We start from the raw sequence: 24,186 nt of genomic DNA on the forward strand, positions 1-24,186 counted from the left end.
CAGTTTAGTTTGACAGTAAATATAAACAACAATTATATTAAATTCAAGAGGCTTTATGCCTTACACAATGTATAGAAGTACAAAAATTCACAGGGTAGGTTAATTTTGGGACTTTTTCGTCACTTCTAAAACAAAGCACAATTTCTTGCCAATTTTTTATATTATAAAGCAAAACGGAAAATTAATCTGTAGTGAACAGTACATTATGTCGTTAATTTATTTAATCTTGGGTAAAATCACGATCACGAACTCCACCAAATATTTCAGGCGGCTGAACAACACACGCCAGGTGTTGTTTTAAAAACGAGCACATGGGGGCGCTTTGGAAGCGCAGATGTGTTGGTTGCGATAATGCAAACATCCTTACTGTATGCTTTTGCAGATAATTTGTTTAATCAATGCGTATTGATATTATGGTAGCACAGGTGGTTATATAGTAATCGACAAGCTATTTTAACCTTTATAGTGTTGTGTGCAGTAGTAAAGGCAGGCTGGTCCGGTTGGTCAGTGTTTGTATTTGTCCCACCTCTCCTCCATTGTGATTGGACGGCTGGAGAAAAGTGACTTATCGAGCGCCACGTTTTGATAAATACAAATATTATTACCAGATTAGCAATTCTTTACAAAGTATCTTACAAAGTAAAGTTTTAAAATGTATAGAACATGTAGATTTGTTGTGGAATATATATATATATATATATATATATATATATATATATATATATATATATATATATATATATATATATATATATATATATATATATATATATATATATATATTCCACAACAAATCTACATGTTTTTTTTTTTTTTAAATATCCGCCCTCTCTGGACCCTGCAAGCTGCACTTATTGGTATTATCCATATTTAATCAATAAATTAATCATTAAATTTGCTCCAACCTTATATAATAACAATACCAGCTGAATCTTATTTGTTTGTGTTATTGTGTTGTGTGATATATTAGATATTTAATCAATTAAAAAAGATTGTGTAAAATACACATTCGTATGTATTCTCAATGTCTCAACAAATCTTGAGACTTCTTGTCTCACTGGGTATAAAATTAATAACATATTGTTATATGTGACTTCTTTTATTTTATTGGTGAGACACTGCACCTATTTCCATTCAGTGAATTTCAATATGCATTTAGGAAACGATATATTTCTGCAAAAAAAATTCTGCAATGGTTATTAAATTGTGTATCTAATTAATAAATGTACATGGATCTGGACTGTGGCCGTTTATCAATCTGAAGGCTGCAGCCTGCGAAGGTCGCTGAATACGTCATCAAGTCTGGTTTATTTAAGTTAACTGAACATTACACACGCAATTTATAAACATATTTCAACAATTTACGGTTAACTAAGAACAATATTCAACTTTATAATTGCTAATAAACTGAAATAAGACAGTCTTGATGACGTGTGGAGCCTACAAATACGAACTCCGCAGGCTGCGGCCATCGGATTGAGAAACGGCCTCTGACTCGCTGTCTCGTGACCCGGAAGTGAAATATTTAGCCTACAAGAAAGATGGCGACACCCACAGAGCACGAGGATTCATGTGAAGTAAGTTTGTGTTATTTATAAATATAACACATATTCAGTGACAGTTATTTAACTAAATCTATTTTAAATGTTACACGACAAGAATAATTAACTCGTGAAATAAACAAAAATGTACGGCATTTAACTGTGTGTATGTAATGCTAATTTTATGTGATGTTCATCATTACATCAACTGAACTTAAAACACACATTTTTCCACATTCACCTGACTTACCCTTTACTATTACACAATCAAACTCTGTCTTTCATGTTGTTTTAACTTCTTTTTTAAATTTGTCCTACTTGTAAACATGGCTTTGTAGACTACGCTTACTGTTGGCTCATTGACAAAATGTTTAATTCTCTCACTTGTATAAAAGCGCACATGAATCCATGCAGATGAGTGTTTGTGTTGTTTAAAGGAGGAAACTGCAGAAGAACCAAAAGCACCAAAGATACGAGAGACACCAGAGGACATCAAACTAGAGGCGATTGTCAACACACTCGCATTTCATCCAGACAGAGATATACTGGCAGCTGGAGATATCGATGGAGATATATACCTGTAAGATCAGATATATAAATGTAGAAACAGATGTAACTGTTATACCTGTAAGAGCTGATGTACACTAACTTACCAATTAAAAGTTTAGGAACACTTACATAATCTTTATATTCTTTCCACATTAAATATTATAAGTAACCTCAATCAAAACTGTGGCATAACAAAAAAGAATTAGCAGCTTTTTAAGGTTTCACCCTGAGGTGATTTTTTTATAACAATATTGAATATTGATTTTGTTTAGTGTCTTAGACTTACCCCTGGTTACAGCATAGTCCTAGACTAAAACACATGTTGATCTGTCTCAATAAAACATGCTTGCACTGACAATAAGCCAGTGCCAAGACATCAGTGATATCTTTTTCTAAGGCATGTTTACATTTTAATTTAACTAAGAACTTGTCTTGGCTTTAGTTAAGCCTCGTCTGTGAAACCAGACCGTAGTATGTATTGCTGTAGAAATCACAATGGTGTTTTAAATCAGTAATCTTGTGTTTTTTTCTGTTTAAAATGACTTAAATTCTTACCTAAAAATATTTTGAAGCATGCTCTAATTTAATAATATGCAGTGGTTTGTTTGGTCTTGTTCAAGGTGTGTTAATACTTAGATACTTAATAAGTATCAGCTCACTTTAATTCATTGTCATTTGTTTTTAGATATTCATATTCATGCACTGAAGGAGAGACCAAGGAGCTGTGGTCATCAGGACATCACCTCAAATCCTGCAGGAAAGTTGAGTTCTCCGGTGATGGACAAAGTAAGTTGTTCTTCTTCTTGTTAGATTCATCCAAATGTTCACCTTCGGCTATTTCACATAAACAGAAAGATTACGGGATAGTTCACCCAAAACTCTCATGTTTGTTACAAACCTGTATAAATTCTTTGTTTTGCTGAATATAAAGGAGGATATTTTAAGCTGTATCCAAACCATTTTTGTGCACCTGCATTCTGCTTGATTACAAATACCTCCCTTTGTGTCCAGCAGAACTAAATTATATATAAATATGTATATACACATGCAAATGTTTCTTAATTATATACATGCGTGTGTGTGTGTGTGTGTGTGTGTGTGTGTGTGTGTGTGTGTATTTATACAAAATTATTATACACAGTACACCTACATTTATTATATAAACAAAAACTTTTATTCTGAGGCAGCACTAAACATATATCTCTAGAAGAGTTTGCCAGATGCATTTATGTTAATATATAGATAAAGCATGACCTGTTCTGGCAGAATGAGTCTGAATGTGAACCGTCTAATTTTGAGCTGCAGCGAAAAGAAAGTATAAATGTCGATTTTGGTCAAAATGAAGGTTTTCATAAAAGTAAGCACATTAAGCTTATTCGTCTAGGGATCCCGATGCCCTAAATAGTCATTAAACATCTAAAATTGTCTTATTTGTATGTATTTGTACCATCTTAAATGATTAATCCAATACAAAGATGCATGCCCATCCACGTGGGTGTGACATTTTGATTTTGGTTTAAAAACATGCAGGAATAAAAAAAAAAGTGCTGGATTTGCTTGAATTTTTTGAGTTCTTAAGAGAGATAAGACTCGAAACGATCTTCCTCGAGCTGACTGACAGATCCGCGTGCCCACAGACGCGTAAGAGTGAGACCCCAAAATATACACACATGCACAGAATAACAGTTTTAAAAAAAATCGGTAACACTTTACAATAAGGTTCATAAGTTAAGATTAGTTAACTACATTAGTTAACATGACTGCACTTATACAGCATTTATTAATCTTTGTTAATGTTAATTTCAGCCATTACTAATACTTTATTAAAATCTTGTTAACGTTAGTTGAAGGAATATTCAATTTTCTTAAAAAAAAATCCAGATAATTTACTCACCACCATGTCATCCAAAATGTTGATGTCTTTCTTGTTCAGTCGAGAAGAAATTATGTTTTTTGAGGAAAACATTGCAGGATTTTTCTCATTTTAATGGACTTTAATAGAGCCCAACAATTAACGGCAGTGGCTCAGTGGTTCATGTAGGTTGTCTACAAACCGGACGGTTTGTGGTTCAATCCCTGGCTCCACTGGACCAAGTGTCGAAGTGTCCTTGAGCAAGACACCTAACCCCAGCTGCTCCCGACGAGCTGGCTGGCGCCTTGCATGGCTGACACCGCCGTCGGTGTATGAATGTGAGTGAATGGGTGAATGTGAGGCTAATTGTAAAGCGCTTTGGATGGCCATAGGTCTGTTAAAAGCGCTATATAAATGCAGTCCATTTACCATTTACCAACACTTAACAGTTTTTTTCAACGGAATTTCAAAGGACTATAAACTATCCCAAACGAGGCATTAGGGTCTTATCTAGCGAAACGATTGTCATTTTTGACAAGAACAATAAAAAATATGCTCTTTTAAACCACAACTTTTCGACTAGATCCGGTCGTGATGCGTCAGCGTGACCCCACGCAATACGTCATGACGTCAAGAGGTCACAGAGGACGAACCCGAAACTCTGCCCCAGTGTTTACAAGTGTTGAGAAAGAGGACCGTTCCTACGTTGTTGTATTTCAACTGATATTAATTAATGTCTTTGTGTCAGTTTATTGTTTAAAATGGTCCGCAAATGTGTGTTTTATATATGTAACACGTGACCTCCCTACGTCACTACGCATTTACGTTAGGTCACGCTGGACCAGACCTAGACAAAAAGTTGTGGTTTAAAAGAGCATTTTTTTTTCTTGTCAAAAATGACAATCTTTTCGCTAGATAAGACCCTAATGCCTCGTTTGGGATTGTTTAGAGTCCTTTGAAACTCCGTTGAAAAAAACTGTTAAGTGTTGAGTATTAAGTGTTGGGCTCTATTAAAGTCCATTAAAATGAGAAAAATCCTGCAATGTTTTCCTCAAAAAACATAATTTCTTCTCGACTGAACAAAGAAAGACATCAACATTTTGGATGACATGGTGGTGAGTAAATTATCTGGATTTTTCTTTTAAGAAAATGGAATATTCCTTTAATGCACTGTGAACTAACATTAACAAAGATTAATAAATACTGTAACAAATGTATTGCTCATGGTTTGTTCATGTTAGGTAATACATTAACTAATGTTAACTAATGAATCTTATTGTAAAATGTTACCAAAATATCTGTTGAAAATAGTTGAACGTATATTTTCCTATTGTTTTTGACTTTGTGTGTGTTGAATCTATAAGTTTTACAGTGATTTTAAGGTATGAATTCACAAAAGGCAATTCCCGCACACTATTTGCTTGCTGAAAAAGTTTTTAATAATCGTTGCGTTGCAACGTTTCGATCTTACGATCTACCTCAGGCAACTGCAATTGTTCGTAAATTGTAACAATTGCAGTTGCCTGAGGAAGATCGTAAGATCGAAACGTTGCAACGCAACGATTATTAAAAACTTTTTCAGCAAGCAGATAGTGTGCGGGAATTGCCTTTTGTGTATGTTACGAGACTTTGTGTGTCTTCTTATCCTACGCACCTATCTACTCCAGGTGTGCGACACTAATTTGTTTAAGGTATGAATTCAAAAATCCGTAACTCAATTTCTCAAAATTGACTTTGCTGACTTTATCAACTTCAAACAGGAGTAGATCTCTCATTTTGTGTTAGATTTTAACAAATCATTCATCATTTTTTATAGAGAATTTTAATAGTCAAATATAAATAACAAATTTTTGAAAATTTGCTCATTTTGCCAGCACAGATCACAAATGCTGGCACTAAATGTGTATGGTTCATTGACGTTGAATGTGTTTTACAGAATTGTTCAGTGTGTCTAAAGACAAGGCAGTGCACATTATGGATGTGGAGGCTGGAAAACTGGTGACACGCATCCCGAAAGCTCACAAGTACAGATATTCCTCTTAATTCCAGTGCTGCTATCTGTTAATATTTCTTCAAATACTTTACAATTCAGAGTGAAATCATGTTGTATTCTTAAAAGTGCAATGTGGGACTTGCAGAAATGCAACATAATATACATAACTATATTATCAGTGGTGTATAAATACCTTAACTAATGAACTGTATTGTTTTAATAACCTTAGACTGAGTCATTTATATCTATATACACCTCAGGTGTCCTTACATGGAAGTAAGAATGCAATGTTTCTACAGTAGCCCTAAATGGACAAACTGCTCTACAAAGCGCCCGTCGTCCCTATGTTGTCTAAGACGATGACATGTTTGTCCTGTAGTGGTTACCGTAGCTTCTCTTTGCGTTTCAAAATTAGGCTATGGACTGAGCCATTGCAATTCACAATTTCACCGCTAGATGAACGACACTTTGTTTACTCAGTTAAGCTCTTGATCAGTAATAGTAGTAGCTGTCTACATTGTATTGATTTTTGTGTATTGCTTTTGTTTGAAGGGACTCCATCAGTGCCCTGCGATTGGTCGATGAGAATATATTCGCAACCGGAGATGATGAGGGAACGCTAAAGGTTTGGGACTTGAGGAAAGGAACATCATTTATGGAACTAAAGCACCATGAAGATTATATCAGTGAAATCGCTGTTGACCAGGCCAAGAAGATATTGCTTACCTCCAGGTAGATCTAATACGGATTTAGTAATGATTTTATTGCATTGGATGGACTCAGGACTTGATGTGATCAAGCAGATGATTTGATGATGTTTGGTCATGTAGATATGTTTGTGATGGTTGTGTTTCGTTTTTTATCTAGCGGTGATGGTACTATGGGTGTATTCAATATAAAGAGACGCAGATTTGAATTGCTTTCTGAATTTCAAAGTGGAGATCTCACCTCTGTTTCTATAATGAAAGTAAGTGTGTATATACCCTCTAAAAACCTTCAACATATAGACGTAAGTGCTGCTTAGTTTATTCATTAAAAGCTCTTTTAAACAACAGATGTTGTAGCCAAAGTGCTGCATGGGTAAACAAAAACATCTGTTATGTCGGAACTTTAAACAATAGTATATGACCGTTTAAACAACAGAACTGCTTAACCATGCACAATACACAAAACACACTTTCTTTTCCACATAGAGAGGGCGCAAGGTTGTTTGTGGTTCCACTGAGGGCACGATATATATTTTTAACTGGAATGGTTTTGGGGCCACCAGTGACCGTTTCGCGGTTCAGGCGGAGTCTGTGGATTGTATCGTCCCCATTACAGACAGCATACTATGTGCTGCCTCTATGGATGGAGTTATCAGGTCAGTCACAAATACACCTGAAAATCTTGCTTTTGAAGTACATCCATAAAAAAATTATACTACCAGACTGTTAAATGCTTCATTCTGATTGGTTAAAAACGCATTGTGAGGTTCAAAAGTGTACTTTTTGATAGGGTATACAGCCCCAGTGAAAGCTAGGGTAGATATTCTGACCATATTTTCTGACAGTGTTGTGACGGATAGTTTGTCATGAATGCCTCTTTTATTATTTATTTAATTGGTAAAATGAAATGTAAATATTTTTCTTCATTCTGCAGAGCTATAAGTATCATGCCCAATCGTGTGGTGGGCAGTATCGGACAGCACCTCGGAGAGCCCATCGAGGAGATCGCACGCTCTAGAGACACACGATTCCTGGCTAGCTGCGCCCATGACCAGCTGATCAAATTCTGGGACATATCCAGCATTCCTGATATGAAAGTAAACGATTATCGGCGTCGAAAGAAGAAAGACGGCCGGCTCAAAGCATTGAGTAATAAAGCCTTCGATACAGGACAGAATTTTTTCGCTGGACTTTTGGACACAAATGAGGAAAATGATAAAAAGGGAGAAGCTGAGGAAGAGGAGGAGGATGAGGACGATGACAGTGACAGTGACAGTGGAAGTGACTGAAAACATGTACTGTGAATATTGATGTTATATCCTATTTACCAGTGTTGGTATTGGTCACATTTATTTAAATGGATGGCCCATTAAAAAAAGTTTATGGATATGGCTTGCAGATCTTATAGATCCAAGTTTCACTAGATCCCTCTTCATCAGGAAATTTCTAAATCTGTGCTCAAATGTCTCTCACAAGAGAGTTAATACTTAAAATCAACCAGATACTAGAGTTGCTTAATAAAACAAAACATTATTGATATTATAATACCATGCAAGATAAAGCATTGTCCTGTGACGTTATTATGAACATTGAGACGGAGACCATTAGAGACAATACAGCATCAACATAAACAACATTAAGTAATGTAAAATAGAATAAATAGATAGAATGAAATGAATATATAATAAAAGTAAGTATGATTTACTCAGATTTATCAGTCCCCATTCACTGTATGTGAGGAAATAGAGCCCCCTATAAACAATTCTGAACTTTGTATTACTAGTTTCTTGCAGTAGTTTGGTTATCTAAAAATAAACTGATGTATTTTGTGTATATATGTAAATACACACATTTCTGCATGCGTCACATTTATTTTCAAGAATGCCTGCAAATGCAATGTTAGCTTATTTGTTTAGATTATAAAATAGTGAAGTATTCATCATCTAGTTGTCATAAATATTTGATGCAAATAAACATTTATGCCTTAAAATATACAGAAGTTCTTTGAATGTTGAAAAATTTTAAGGGAACCATTCAGCCAAAAATGGTTCTTCTATGGCATTGTGAAGCACATTTTTCATAGTATATTTCTCAACCACTACTCAAATATATGCAAATGTAAAGTTTGAAGCACACACACAGTTCATTGTAGTATATTAATACATCATGCTGGAATAACAGACCTTCAGTCTATGACAGCTCAAATACCTACTGTGATTACCAAAAGCCAACATACAGCATTCATTTTAAAGGCTTTACTTAAATTACGATCCTTAACTAAATGATCTGACATCAGACCTTTGGACCCCAGCTACAACATCTATAAGAATAATCATAAACCAGCATTGAAGAATAAAGCAAAGCTTCATTCGGTCATATATGTCTTTTAATGAAGTCACTCAGGTTTGCCTCTTACAGGCTTCAGCTATTCAAAATCTTCAGGGTTTGTCAGAAATGCAAAATAAAGGTGCAGTGTGTAATTTTTAGAAGGATTTTTTTGTCAGAAATGCAAAATAATATACAAAACTATATGATCAGGGGTGTATAAAGACCTTTCATAATGAACCGTTATGTGTTTATTAACTTAGATTGGGTCCTTTTTATCTACATACACCGAGGGTCCCCTTACATGGAAGTCACCCTTTTTGTGCTGCCATTTTTCTATAGAAGCCCTTAAAGGACAATTTTTTACTAAGTTGTCTCCATAAATGACATGTTTGTCCGGTGGCGGCTACCGTACCTTCTCTATGTGTTTCAAAAGCGAGGGGTGAGCAGTGGACTAAGCCGTTGGTTGCAATTCACAACCTCACCACTTGATGCCACTAAAATTTACACACTGCACCTTTAAATGAGTTTTCTTTCATTCTTTCACTACTGTGAATGGTAGGCCAAATAAAAGTACATGTGTTTGAGAGAAGCCTTTCAATTTCACTAGATATCAACACAGTGTTGCCCAGAGTCGTCTGCTGTCTAAAAGCTAAATGTCTGAAAGGTAGTTTAAGCCGCACTACATCATTATCTGCAAACTTATTTATTTCGTTATGCATTATTTTTATTCACCCGAATTAAAGACAAAACAGATACTATAGTACGGCTAAACTCCACCATGCCGAGTTTAGTTGATTTGTAGATATTCATAAACTTCTGAATATTATTTATTCAAAACCTATTCACGCCCTTTAAATCGACTTGCCGTGTCTGGACATGACCTAGATTTGATTTATTTTTCATTTTCTAAAGACTTCAATGACAGCCATCTATAATTAAAATGACTCATCGTTGTAAAACAACACTGGAAGTTTTGGAAAACAAAACTTCCGATGGCAGTCTGTAATTATGTAATGCAACAGTTAAGACTTTCACTCTCAACATCGCCTGTCACATTAAAATACATGCTGCTCAAAGTTCAAAATATTCCCAGTTGAACCTTTGAAACACACTCATCCAGGATTCGTCTAACATTATGCAATGTATGCTTTTACAACTTCAATGAAAAGCTCAAACTGCATGTTGTGAGGACTTCAGCCTGAAAGAAGACTCTTCAACTATCTACCAAAAGCATTTCGAGACCATCATTATTTTAAACATTAAAAGTACTTTATTTACTTCGATATTCGAGTTTGTGATTCTTCTCTTGTTGTCTTTTTTTTTTCTTTTTTTTGTGTGGGTTAATATTGTATATTGGCAGATGGCTTTATGAGAAGTTTGACAGGTATTTTCATTGACAACATATGTACCTGAAAAATCAAAATACATTTTTTTTTTTAAAAAAGTTGTTTTTGCAATGTGTCAGAGCTTGTCAGGATTTTTTCTGTTTTAAGCTCAACTACAATAGATATTTTGCAACTTGGCAAGAAACATTTTTTTTTGTTTTTGGGCACCTGAAATTTGTACACATGCAAACGGTTCAAACTAATCCAGTTTTTCATGTGTTGTGTAATAGAAGTGTGTTGAAATGTCTGATCTTGTTTAAATCAGTAATTTGGAGTCACTAAGATAAATCTGTTGCTCAGATTTAAGTGTCCTATCACAAACTATAAAATACATTTACAAAGGGACACTGCAATTTTAGCCCCACTTCATGTGTACATGCAATGACATCTAAAATATGTCCACTAAATTTGCATTTAAATATTTTTTTTTAATTCAGTGAAGAAATTCATACACAAATTTTTCATACAAAACCTACAAGGATTTTAAATTCTTAGTTATAAAATAAGTAGAATAGTTTGATTTATTTCAGCTAGTGGAGAATTATAGCAATATTACAATACTGAGTGTTTTATATTTAGTATTTGAATTTCTTTAAGGTGAGCGCAACCCTAACCTGTCTAGAACTGTCAAGTAATTGGGCAAGATCTTGATTTTCTGGTTAAGGTGTGTTTTAAGCATGAAGTCTGCAGAATAGATGCCTTATAGGAGCAGATTTGAATAGACCTGTCATTAATTAAGGTTAAGACCCACAGCGTATTTAGTGATCACAATACCACAAACTTGAAGATCGGCTTTTCATCGTTTAAATACGAGAAGTCTAGACGCAAAATCCGCTAAATGGGATAATGATTTTGACCGAACGCTCTCGGCACCTATGGGATGTTCATCAACTAATTTTGCTTTAAATCCCAGCCTCAGGCCTTTCAGAAATAGCGCTTTGTTGGCAGAATCCATTAAAAGAGTCATTTACAGGAAAACATGTCAGATGAAGAAGGTTTTGTATGGGGCGGTTTCCCAGACAGGGATTAGAATAGTCCTAAAATAAATGTAAGAGCTGTCCAAACTGAAAACAACTTGCACGGACATATCTGAAATAGTTTTGCCTCAAAATGCACACAAGTAATGTTTTTATTAAGATATGTTTGTTCAAACTAGTTATACTTTTTCTTAACTAAACCAAGGCCTAGTCCTGGCTTAAACTAATTTTGCACTTGACTTGCATATCAAACATGATGTTAGAATCCTATGAAACGGCATTGTAAAATAATGAACAATGTATTCATTCTTCTTTGTGGTGTAAAATTTAAAAGAAAACCATACATGCAGAAATACTTTAATATACATCTACATTTAAGAAATGGAGACTAAAGTCAAGATTTTTCATCTCAAAACCATTTTAATTTGTGTTTGCCTAAACCTTCAGGGTTTACATTTACATTTGTTCCTATAGCAAACCCATTTATATAAAATGCCGCACAATTATTATAAAATAATACAAGAGGTGACTAGTACAAAGTTTCTTTACATTTCATTACTAAGCCAAGCTTACATATGAAGAGCTCAGATGCAAAACTCTCTAAGTCACATATCAAGGAGAGTTGTGATGCATGGGGCTGCCACATTCAGATTGTATTCAGGTCCAAGTACTCCCAAGGGACCCAAGTTCGGTCAATATCATGAATATCGGAGTTGGTGCGTATAGCGGCTTTTGCATCTGAGCTTTTCATATACTAGCTTCAGTAAAAAAACATATTCATTTAAGTAGTGGCATTAGGCATTGGCACGGGCAAAGAAAGAAGCTGACCGGCTACTGTAAGTCAACTTCAGTACACGGAATATCCTTGACTTGTTGAGGGAGGGAAATGTAAGCCGCACCATCAACGTTAACCATCATCACTTCTCCATTCTTGGTCTCATCTTTCACAAGTGCAAGGAAGGCTTTGGCCACATAATCCGTCCTGTAAATACACAGGTAATGATGTAACTATAGAACCATACAAACGACAACTGCAGCACCACAAGTGTACCAGTGAAGAATCCTTAAATAAACAAGTCTTTACATTTACAAGCTCTTAAGTAACTATATTTTGAAACATAAAGGTGTCTGCTCATGATTCAAACTTACTCTGTAACGCCGTGCTGCTCTAGCAACTTCTCTGACACATTCTTCAAATGTATAAACCTTCCGACATGCTCTTCTGAACTAAACAATGTCAGGAGGCTTGTATTCACAAAACCTGGACACAGAGCGTTGATCCGCACCCCATAGTTGGAATATGTGGAAACTATCTGTTGACACATGCAAAAACAACAACCTTTTTATAATGGTTTTATTTGCATTTCTTAAAGATGTCAAAAATGCATTAACACAATTCATGTTCTCTGATATCTACATGCATCTACATTGTCCCTAGAATTAAATGTCTGTTATTACCTTATTCAAAACTTACCCCATTGTGCTTATTTTAATGTGTAATTTAATGTTGGGGACATACATCTTGACTGTACCATCACAGTTGGTGTTATGTTGAGATTGGTTTTCTTTCTTTATTTATTTATTCTTCATGCCATTCCAGCATCTATGGCTATATTCATGGCGAGAACCGGTTAATCCTCACAAGTTAATCCATACACAGGTTGGGGGAGGGGCAATTTGTTATCTCCAATTTACCTAACCTGCATGTTTTTGGCTTGTGGGAGGAAACCAGAGTACACGGAAGTAAACCCACGCTGACGCAGGGAGAACATGCAAACTCCACACAGAAAGGCCACCTGACCTCAAACCGAGGACCTTCTTGCTGTGAGGCAATAATGCAACCCCCAAACCTCTTTTGCATGCATGAGGTTTACATAAAAAGGAGGAAACAATCGTGTTTGAGGGTCAAGGTTGTGGTTTAAGGTTTTTTTTGTGTCATTTGAAATGTTAAACATTCTAAATATTGCAAAAATAGCAACCAATCAGTGAACCAATCATTGTAATTACTGGTGTGAGAAAGGTCAAAGACTTCCTCCAGCACAAATTCTTTTTAAAGTGTATGCTTATCTTAACCATTTAAAATACCTACAGACATTGCACGAGTGAATCCCACCACACCATGTTTAGAAGCTGTGTAGATGGGCGCTGATGGCAGAGGACCCAGACCTGCAGCCGATAAGCAAAGTTTCAATCAAAACATATTGGTATTTGAAAGATAGTTTGTGTGTTTTGTCTATGAGACTTTTAATCTTATGCTTGTGTAGTCTTGCTTAAATATATGATTTTTATAAATACTGTAAATACATTTTTAACAGCATTGTTTTTGCCCTAAAACTTTTTGATTCTGCTTGTTTCTCATTAAATTCTTAAAAAAATAATAATAATAAATATACCATCAGACCTGCCATTGATGCAACATTGACAATGACTCCTCCATTTCCACCTTTATCCTTCTTCATATGTTCTAGAGCCAGGTATGTTCCTTTGACTACTCCACCCTTTTGCAACCACATTAACAAGAAAACATGTTAACAGACACAATCATATACAAATAGACAATACAGACAGAAATATACCTCATACCAAGTTTACGGCAATACATTTCTCCCAGTTATTTTCGTTGATGATCCCCGCATTATTGCAAAGAATGTCTATGCGGCCAAATTTGTCCACGATTTTCTGAAGAACTCCTGTAACGGGAAAAAAAGACATTTTAGAGAATATTCCCTTACTGTTTTTATAATCTGTGTGATGATCAACCATATTTAGGCAGTTATTTAACAATATTTAATACATAATTAAACCTTTAAATTGTTCTTCTGATGTGACATCAGTAGTGTAAAATTCAGTCCTGTCTGGTCCATACTGCTTATTAAGTGTGACCTTCAACTCATTTCCCAGTGATTCATTCACATCAAGGATAGCAACCTGTAATCAAAATAAACTAGTAAGTCATAATACAGAAAAGTACATCACCCATGTTTCAGTTTTGTAAATATTTTGAGGGACACTTCACCCATTTGCATTAAGCTTTGTATAGTTAGAACCCCAGTCATGTTTTTGAATGGTCATGCATCATTTCCTCAGTTGCCGCTGAGACAGGAGAAATACAGATTTCAGTCTAGCACTTCCTTCTTTCAATAAAGTAAAAATCAACATTTTGCATCATTGAAAACAGGAAGTCCAATATCTTTGTTGAGGGGGTGAGACAAAAAAAAACCCTTTTCTTGGTCAAGTAGGCACCAAATTCAAAATGTATGTTATATTTCAACTACAAATATGACACACTTTCATTAAAGATTAATGTTTCTACGGGGGTGAAATGCTCCTTTAAAAAAAAAAAAAATATATATATATATATATATATATATAAAAATCAAACAATATATATTAAGATATGTACCAACAACATTGTTAAAGGAAATAACAGGAAAACAAACATGTTTAGGTTATATGCTGTACTGTTACTCTTATTTGAACTTTAAACAGGCTGAACAGGTACCTCCCACAACAAAACTAATAAAAAAGTAAATATCTGCTCTGCATACTCAACCTATCAACCTTGTTTGTTTAAAACTCGTTTCTGATAAAAAAAAAATAAGAGGTTCATGTTTACCTTTGCGCCGTTTTTAAGCAGTATTTCAACATAGCTTCTGCCCAAACCCTGAGCTCCTCCGGTGACTACAGACACTTTATCTGTTAAATCCATCATCCGCATCAGTCTGTAAAAAAAATAACACAAAGCAGAGTTTGAGCGCGCGCGCACACTCAATGCATCATTCACGCGTCGCGTCTGATATACAGTATGCGTCAAAATCAAGCTTAAAATTAAAATATTTCGTCTATGTTTTTGAACGTTTGTTTGTACAGACGTCGTCTTTGACTGTCAATGAGGCGTTAAACAATGCGCTTAGAAAGTTTTAAATTAAACAAAACCGTCCGCTAATATACTGTGCATGAATTACCTCTGCAGTCACACAGTGTCAGATGAAAACTAATTACCTCTGCAGTCACACAGTGTCAGATGAAAACTAACTTCTATCTATGTTGTTGTGCAACTCATGCATAGGCTATGTTGTTGTGCAATGCGCTTGCAAAGTTTTAAGTTAAACAAAACCTTCCGTAAATATACTGTGCATGACTTACCTCTGCAGTCACACAGGGTCAGATGACAACTAACTGTAATCATATGTTGTTGTGCAACTCAGGCAAGGGTGAATGGGAGGAGTTTATACACATCCCAGCTAACAAAAATACGTAACTGTTACGTAACGTCGACGTAATATGATGACCAAACTTACGTCGTGGCGACGAACCGAGTTACGTCGTGGCGACCGGAAAAGTGAAATTCCTGGATTCGTCGCCTGCACGTAACTTCGCAACGTAATCTGCCTGTCGTGGGCACGTCGTGACAACGTAATGGATTGAAAGTTTTATGTAGGTAACCAGTTAGTAATTTAAATCTTTTATTTAATATTCTTTGGGCGGACATCTGCAGTAGGCTACAACTAATTTAACTTGTCCTTATTTGCCCATAACTAAAAGACTTACCATAACATATGAATGACAGACTCCGAGATGGAATACTTCATTTTATTGAACATGAACATTACATTACAAACATTTAAATAAACATATGTTAAAATAAACATTTAAATGGATTCTCCATATAATTTAAAATGTCATTTCTGAATTGTGCAGGCGTAGTTTTGTCAGACGGAGAAAGTGAGAGAGTGTCCTCTTCCGGTTGCCAGGGTAACGCTGCAATAACCTTTACCAGTCCAAAACACCAAACATGTCCCACAAAACTTTAAAATAAAGACAATAAAATAAATAAAGGTTAAATAACATCTACACGTTTTCATAAATATCGTTTTATTTGTTGAATTTGTGAAGTAGTGTCTTACCTGAAAAAACGAAATTTCCTGTCAGATGAACATCCTGTCAGTGCCATAGACAGTAAAAGAAATGGACACAGCGACCCTATTGGATTCAACGGAGACAAGTGAAGTCTATTAGAAGCACGCACTTCCTGGGGGTCGAGCGTACTGCGCAGACTCAAACAGAGCTTAATGATGTAGATGTCACGTGAACAACCTGTCTGACAATTGTAAGTCTTCTAATAGCCGTGCCACGCGAAATCTGAATCACCCGCCGAATCTTGCAGAGACGGCGATGGTGAACAGGAGCAAATTTTGTTAAGTATTCTTATTTATAATCTCCCTTGACTTTGTTCCTTCACGTCCACCCGATTGCCTCATAGACAGTAAAAGATTTCCTGCGAGCTTCTCTTCCTGTCCATACGGTAATTTCTCTACTGTGCGACAGAGAGTTGCAGGTTATGACGTAATCGTTAGCATATTTTTACAAAAACTGCTTCTACTGGGCCATAACGTAAGATACATGGGAGCCTTTTATAAATTTTCGTGTAGATTGAGAAATAATTAATAGACAAATGGAGTCTTTAAACGCCTCAGATGTAAAGTTATTCACTGTCAAAGTGACGCCAAAATGAATGGGAGTCAATGGGATGCTAACAGCAGGTGGGGGTTCGGTAAGCAATGGCGGCGCCCGGGGAAGCTTCAATAAAAAATGAAACCCTGCCCCCCTGGTCAGTGCAGCATAAAACGCGGTTTATACTGTCGGGCGAGATTCTGTGAGCCTTAATCAGTGCCTTAATCAGTTTCCTATATGCAAATTACGCAATTTGCATAGGGCCCCGCACCACTAGGGGGCCCCCTTGATCTCAGAATTATTTAAAACCATTATACCAAAGAAAAATTATTATTATGTTTAATGAAAACAAGACGCTATAATTTAAATAATTTGCAAACTTTCCGAATTTATGCGGGTTTTTAAAATACTTAATGATTTCTTAAATCACTGATATGTACTCGGACAACATGCAGGCAGTTTCTCAATTTGTAGGCTGCATATGCGTCATAAAAACGTATTTCAGAATATTAACAATTATAATGTTGACTATTATTCTTAGTTAATGGTTAATTGTTATATTATGCTTATGACTTGCAAATAAAAACTGCTCATTTAACTTAAATAAATCAGGCTTGATGACGTATGCAGCGCGCATATGCGACATCCGGAGGTTGCAGCCTTCAAATTTAGAAACGGCCGCATGACGCAGAAGAGTGATTTGGTAACGATGCGCATATTATATGCCCACCATTGATTTAAAACAAAGCTATCCGTCTGGGGCAGAATAAAGGGGAAAAAACGTGAAGCAAGGGAACAAGATAAAGGATTTGCGCGAGCAGATTACATTAAAGTCAACGCAAAGACGCATCCACACGTGTCCTAGCATGGGGCGATGCAAATGACGCGAAAACACGCGCTTTTCCCTTTGAACTTCAAGAACGCGCTCTCGCGCAGGCAGGGGCACTGCTAAGGATTTTGGGCCCCATGAAAAGAATCTTGACAGGGGCCCTGTCACAGCTGATACTTTTTTCATATTATTTTACATAAAATCATGCGCCTTTATGGTATTTTGACTACCAATGGAGTGAGAACATTTTACTTGAATTAAGTGTTTAAGAAAAAAATAAATCTTATTTCACAATTTCTTTCACCCCATTGGCAGATAATTTTGCTTGTTTTAAGGACAATTTCACTTAAATTATATATTAATTTGTCTTAAAACTAGACTTATTTACTTAGGTCATGCACTTTTAACACTAGAACGGCCACCAGCAGTCATTTTAACTGCAACATTTAAACTTATAGTAATTATCTTTAACATTAGAACGAACAAGGCGTCAGTTTGACCATTTTGAAATTTGCATAGTCAATAACTTTGTCTAAATAAATCATAAAGCATTGCTACTCCGTGACTTTTCCTAAAAATATGTGAATTTTCATTAAAACTAGTTTAAATATTTAGTGTGTGAATAAAAACAGAAATATAATATTTCTATCTATAACGTCCACAGGCAGTCATTTTGTGATGTTTAAATTGAGTTTTTCCGAGTCGGTCTGAATCAGATAATGTGAAAGTATTACAACTCCACATTTTCTTTAAGAGATGCACTGAAACCTCAAAAACAGCTGATAAAAGTTTGTACAGTAGCTGGCAGAGGATTTTTATCAGAGTTCATGAAGTTAGACTGCTTGCAAGACAGGTGCAACAGCGTGGACCGCAGCAGGGTGATGAAAGCGGGCGGACCGGCGGAGCTTCATACAAAGATGCCGACAACGGCTGCCTGTGAAGCAAAGCCATGCACCCGCTGCACCCTGCTCTATCGAAACGTGCTTACTTGTCGAAAAATGCTACCGTAGAGACCTGGGGCCTCATGTACAAAGCGTGTGCATAAGCACAGAAAAGTGCCGTAGGCTATGATCATTGTCACGGGCAGGCGGTCCACTAACAATTTAGGCCTACTTACAAACCCACATTTTCTTGTGAAAAATTGGGTAACATACCCTTTGCCTCTTTCACTTCTCTTATTTTTTTCTCTTTCCGTTTTTTGACTTCCAGATTTTTGAGGCATTTTCACTTCCTCGTCAGTCGATATTGATATTCTGCCGGCGCTATAAGTGAAGTAAAGCTGTGTTGCCTGGATTATACAATTTGGGCAGACTGAACCATTTTATGATAATTGAGAGGGGGGAAAGGGGCCCATGGACGTTTGTGTTTCCTAAACAAATACATTTTTTTGATACCAGGAAACAGCAAATAGAATAATTTAAAGTTAATAATTTTTACTATTGAATATTTTTTTAGCACCACAATTTTGGGGGCTTCTCTGGGCCCCCTATTGCTCGCGGGCCCCGAGAATTGTCATTGTTTACCCCCCTTTACAGCACCCCTGCGCGCAGGATTTGACATGAGAGAGAGAGGTAAGAATGGTGCCCACGTCGAGAAAACTTAATAGAAGACTTGAAATTTGTAAAGGATTAAAGTATATGTCACTCGTTTAATTACAGTATGTTAACTGGATAACACTGGATATAACTCATTGTATAGTTGAATAAAATAATGTATTTTAATTACACAAATCAAACCTAACTATATGATTGTTTTAGCTGCTGACCAGCATAGGGAATCTCTATGGCTAATTTCTAAGACATGTTGCTGATACAGTACTGTGTGTTGTACCTTTTCTTCTTAATTGAGTCTTTTTGGGCATCTTATGTCTAGAATTATTCAAGGAGGTTGATTCTTTTAACTTCCTTTTAAAGTTTGATCAATTGTGCATAATGACATGTGGAACAAATGGATATAGGGTGTCAAACTCATAGATTTGCAATATTTAAAATCAGACACTCTTTTTAAAATATTTGGGGTCAACCTCTGGGACAGGTTTAAAGGGACACTTCACCCATTTGCAATAAGCTTTGTATAGTTAGAACTCCAGTCATGTTTTTGAATGGTCATGCATCATTTCCTCAGTTGCCGCTGAGACAGGAGAAATACAGATTTCAGCCTTGCACTTCCTTCTTTCAATGATGTAAAAATCATCCTTTTGCATCATTGAAAGAAGGAAGTGCAATGTCTTTGTTGGGGGAGTGAGACTACAACCACCCCTTTTCTCTGTCAAATAGGCACCAAATTCTAAATGTCTATTACAGTTACAGCTTTGCTTAGGGCCCCCCAGCATCTAGGACCGGCACTGCCCTAGGACGTAACAGTTACGTTGCCAGCTGGTAAGTCATGAAATGACCAAAAATGACCAATAAATTACGTAACTAGTACGTCGTGTGTTAGCTGGGATATAGCACACGGCCAACTTCAAACACTTTCATGTCTCAGATGCTTGTTTTTTAATGTTACCCCTTAGTTTTTAGCTTTTCTGTAAAATGAAGGTCACATTTTTTTCGAGCTACTTATAGGATAAACTGGATACATTTTATTGTTCTTTGTCCCAAACATTATATCTGAAATATGCTAATAAAATAAAGATAACAGTGTTATAGCAGATACATTTGTTATATTCGTGTTAGGTCTGAGGTGTACATTGTCAGTCATTTGTGTTTAGTTAGTGTCAAAACACAATTTTTAGAAAGACGTGATTGTGTGTGCGTGTTAAGACAATAGTTTCCGAAACTGTAAGCAATTAAAAAACTGCTAATTAAAAAAATTTCTACAAAAACAAACTCTCTCTCTCTCTCTCTCTGCTACTTGTAACAGTTTTTCTTGTAAACCAGGGGTTCAGGGGGAATTTCCGCCCCATCCCCAACTTGTACCAGATGTTAAAAAACATTCCTCCTTCACAAAAGCGCTCGGGGGGCTCTGTCACGTCTGCCGTTGCTGAGCAACCTTGACCTGTGCTCTTCGTGAGTGCGATGTAAAGGTGCCCTTGGATTTTAATAGTTCACTTTCTGGATGGGGCTCGAAGCGCAGTGTGTGTCCGGAGAAGAGCTGTCACTCTGGAGTACAAAAAGGAGGAGCGGCGTTAGCTGAGGCCAATTCAGAGCGACACCTGAGATGACGTCAGTAGGGAGAGCGGGAGATGTGATTGACTATGGATGAGAAGAAAGTCCCTGTAAAGTCAGATACTAAATGTGTCCTGAGTTTGTCACACCACAGGAAAAGGTGCTTTTAACCACACAACCAAATTTGAACGATGGAAAAAACGCCAAGTATAAAATAAGTTATCAAAATCTTGGAAAAATGGGCAGCATTCTCTGCTCTCAAGCGGTGGGGGCATGACCACGCCCACTCGCGGAAAGCTGCCGTCTCTCTCAACTTTCAAGAATGGATGCTCACGATTGTGTTAGGGGCGGGGCCATGGGCAATGGCTCAGGTGCGTCATTGAGCCACCGTTTACAGTGTCCAAATAATCCTGAACCATAGACTGTAACAAATTGTCCTTTTTTTCTGTCTAAGAGGGGGCATCAAAGATTGTTTTAGGAAACTAAGGTCATTTAACGTGAATAAAACATTTATATGCATGTTCTATAGATCCTACAGTGAGTCATTGCTATCTTTTTCAATTGTGTGTTGGTTTAATTCTCTACATGTGAAAAAAAATGTCTTGACAGAATTGTAAACCAGGGAAGTAAAATAATAGGGAGGAAGCAGATGTCTATGGGCCAGTTATACCGCAGAATACTACCAGATGATTCCCACCACATGAGTTTGACCTTCTCCCTTCTGGTATTCGATACAGAATTATTATTAGTAAAACAAATAGGTTTAAAAATTCATTTTTCCACTCAGCTGTAAAACTTTTAAATACAAGGTAAAGTTAATTTTATTGTGAGTTGTGTGAATGTGTTGTTTTGATATGCTTGTAAGCTGCAGAAAAAATGCCTTCTGTAAACAAAGTTAAACGGAACTGTAAAAAAATCCTGAACACAAAAAAAGTGTTTTAAGAAAACTTAAAAAAGAAGCATTGGGATAAAAAGTGTTTTAAACAGGAAAACTATTTAGTACTGAATTGCAGGGTTGGATTGTTAAACAATTTTTTTGTGCTAAAACTTTTAACATTTCATCAGCTCATTTGCATTTAAAAGGACACACCTCTGCACATTTTGCTCAGACCTACAAAGTGGGAATTTAAACATGCTATAATAAATTATCTGTGGGGTATTTTAGACTTAAACTTTACATGTGTACTATGGGGGCACAAACAATTTATTTTACATCTTAAAAAAGTCTTGTAAAATGTCCCCTTTAAGTAATTTGAAAATAAGTCGTGCTTTCTTATTGTACAGTACTTGAATGTTAAAGTGGCACTCCCATGACATGTCAATCTCTGCAATTGCCCCAAACCAATTTTTAAAATTGTGAACCCATGCTATAAGCTTTAAAGGGCCTACGCAGTTCTCAAGCTTAATTCCTGGGCAAAACTCCACACATGGGCCTTTTAACTACTGTCAACAAGTATGGTCAGCTTTACCTACATTATAATCTTGTTATTTATGTTATGCATACTGTTCTTAACTTAAGAGTCAAATTCATGTCCCCATAAAGATAGCATTGGACACCTGATTTTTTGACCTGTCGTAGCTGCTTTCCAGCATCTTCCAATAGACAGCTGATGGTTCTGAATGATTAGTGTTACTGTATTGATAAATGTTACGAAAACATTACAAGAAGTACAAATGTGTTTCGAACATTATTCGGCTTGTTACATGGATTGATAAAACCATGGATGGAGGGATGGAAAGACAGATAAACTGTTTCAGGTTCAACTTAGCTAAGTTGGAAGTATGACAGAGTATTTCTTTGCGGAATGCACCTCGCCAGGGTTCGTAAAAGTTTCAGAAAGTTTTTTTTCGAACATAAAAGAATTATATGTAACAATCTTGCTTTATTTCTTTAATGTGCAATTTTAGTGCAGGAAGTACTGTGGAAGTCCTTATATGGATAATTCTACTCTATAGGTACTCAGAATTAACACAAAGATAAGCATAAGATAAGTGTTATGTAAGCTTTAAAAGTTTTTTCCCCAAGATTTTATAACAATGATCCTTGGATTGTTACACAAAATGTTGTTGTGTAAACTTGTATCATTTTATTTAGACTTCAAAATGATAAAGTTTTTACAAGATCTTGGGAGCAAAGGTCAGAGTGAATTCTGTCCCCAAGGCTCTCATTTTAATCTCAAGTATTTATAGATAAAAAATACCCAACACTCGTATGTGGAACATCACATATTCTTGTTTGCAATAAATCATAAAATTTGGTTGGTCAACGCTCCAGGACTTGCAGAAAAAAAAATCTCTTTCTTAAACTTCCCCTGACCTTGAAGGCGGCTGCTTCAATTGACAAAAACAGGAAAACGACGAAGAAAAACTGACCTTGTCCACAGCAGAGACCATTTTTGTCAATGCATTCTTGAACCCTTTTATGTAACTGAATAATAAAATGTAACAATAATAAGGAATGATAATAAAAATGTTGTCTATGCTGCCAAACCTTTCCACATCTTATCATGTAAGATAAAATATATAGGAAATGGTTTAAGCACTAAAGTTAAAACAAACATGCGTGATGGTTTAGGCAACTTCCTGTTAAAATGAAAGCAATTTGTTTTCTACAGTAAGACACACGACACACGCACAAGAATAAAGTGCAGACGATAAGCTGATAAGTGTGGGTGAGAAGTATCACACGCTTATAATGTCCCAACAAATTTCTTTTCTGCACCATAGACAGACTGCTTAAATCATCAAATCTCTACTCATCTTGTAAATTTAAACAGAATCAGTAACCATCATGAAATAAAGAGATCCAAAACTAAGAGGTCAGAACTGACGCATCATTCAGAGAACAATCAAAGATATAATAAAGGATTTTTCTCTTAGAAGCGGCCTGTTATAGTTATATATTGGTTAAGGCTGGATTATTTTAATTGATTCAGTTAACTGAAAGCTCAAAAATATGACTCTTGTATAGCATAAACTTTTTTAAAACTCGACGGTTGGGTTTGTCCATATTTTATGGGATAAACCATCCAGCATATATTTACATACACTTAGTTTTTAAAACAGGTGCAGGTGGGACAAAATGCTTGAGTTTTTGATGGCCGCTGTAAAGTGATTATATTGGATAAATGTTTAGGCACAAAGAAGTTACACAATTTCTTTACAACCTAACACTGCCTTAAGACAATGACTGCACACCATTTTACCACATCATGATCAACTCTGGACTGTTTTTAGTAAAGGAATGGCACCCAAGAATGTTTAACAAATCTATGATGGTTAGCCCATGCTCATTGTCCTCAGACACGTCCAATTAGTGTTAATCTGATATACCACTTCTGAATTAAATCACAGAATACAAAACTTAGTGAAGGCATAAAATGTACACATGAAAAATATGACAGCCTTTCTAAAGTATGTGCAATTGCCCAGTAGAGGGCAGTGTAACACACTCACACTTGACA

At 36.0% G+C, this 24,186-nt stretch overlaps 2 protein-coding genes across 3 annotated transcripts; one reads left to right on the plus strand and one right to left on the minus strand.

Annotated features, from left to right (window-relative positions):
- The first annotated feature begins 1,471 nt into the window (after positions 1-1,471).
- On the plus strand, positions 1,472-8,203 carry wdr55 (WD repeat domain 55). The gene is made up of 8 exons (XM_065287299.1): positions 1,472-1,577; positions 1,979-2,121; positions 2,776-2,876; positions 5,879-5,966; positions 6,488-6,667; positions 6,803-6,902; positions 7,129-7,298; positions 7,577-8,203. Exons 1-8 carry the CDS (start codon positions 1,542-1,544, stop codon positions 7,929-7,931), a joined length of 1,173 nt encoding a protein of 390 aa, XP_065143371.1. The 5' UTR covers positions 1,472-1,541; the 3' UTR covers positions 7,932-8,203.
- A 3,529-nt stretch (positions 8,204-11,732) lies between these two features.
- Positions 11,733-15,563, minus strand: LOC135776529 (15-hydroxyprostaglandin dehydrogenase [NAD(+)]). Of its 2 annotated transcripts, none has more exons than XM_065287300.2 (8): positions 15,479-15,563; positions 14,949-15,054; positions 14,137-14,260; positions 13,916-14,022; positions 13,734-13,830; positions 13,422-13,498; positions 12,482-12,645; positions 11,733-12,314 (listed from the first exon to the last, which is right to left on the minus strand). In XM_065287300.2, exons 2-8 carry the CDS (start codon positions 15,048-15,050, stop codon positions 12,164-12,166), a joined length of 822 nt encoding a protein of 273 aa, XP_065143372.1. In that variant the 5' UTR covers positions 15,051-15,054; positions 15,479-15,563; the 3' UTR covers positions 11,733-12,163. The 2 variants fall into 2 exon arrangements, with proteins under 2 accessions (XP_065143372.1, XP_065143373.1); XM_065287301.2 differs by lacking the exon at positions 15,479-15,563 and adding an exon at positions 15,298-15,338.
- Between the last annotated feature and the right edge of the window lie 8,623 nt (positions 15,564-24,186).

The sequence above is a fragment of the Paramisgurnus dabryanus genome, chromosome 18 (assembly GCF_030506205.2).
Source record: "Paramisgurnus dabryanus chromosome 18, PD_genome_1.1, whole genome shotgun sequence".
NCBI classification, from domain to species: Eukaryota; Metazoa; Chordata; class Actinopteri; order Cypriniformes; family Cobitidae; genus Paramisgurnus; species Paramisgurnus dabryanus.

Bases quoted from the DNA above. Each gene is read 5' to 3' on its own strand.
- LOC135776529 (XM_065287300.2), bottom strand. From the start codon at position 15,050: ATGCGGATGATGGATTTAACAGATAAAGTGTCTGTAGTCACCGGAGGA. The intron at 14,023-14,136 runs GTTTAATTATGT...TTCCCGTTACAG, and splicing joins ATCAGAAGAACAATTTAAAG to GAGTTCTTCAGAAAATCGTG. The intron at 12,315-12,481 runs GTAAGTTTGAAT...GTGTATTTACAG, and splicing joins GAGCAGCACGGCGTTACAGA to GACGGATTATGTGGCCAAAG.
- wdr55 (XM_065287299.1), top strand. From the start codon at position 1,542: ATGGCGACACCCACAGAGCACGAGGATTCATGTGAA. The intron at 2,122-2,775 runs GTAAGATCAGAT...ATTTGTTTTTAG, and splicing joins ATCGATGGAGATATATACCT to ATATTCATATTCATGCACTG. The intron at 6,903-7,128 runs GTAAGTGTGTAT...TTTTCCACATAG, and splicing joins CCTCTGTTTCTATAATGAAA to AGAGGGCGCAAGGTTGTTTG.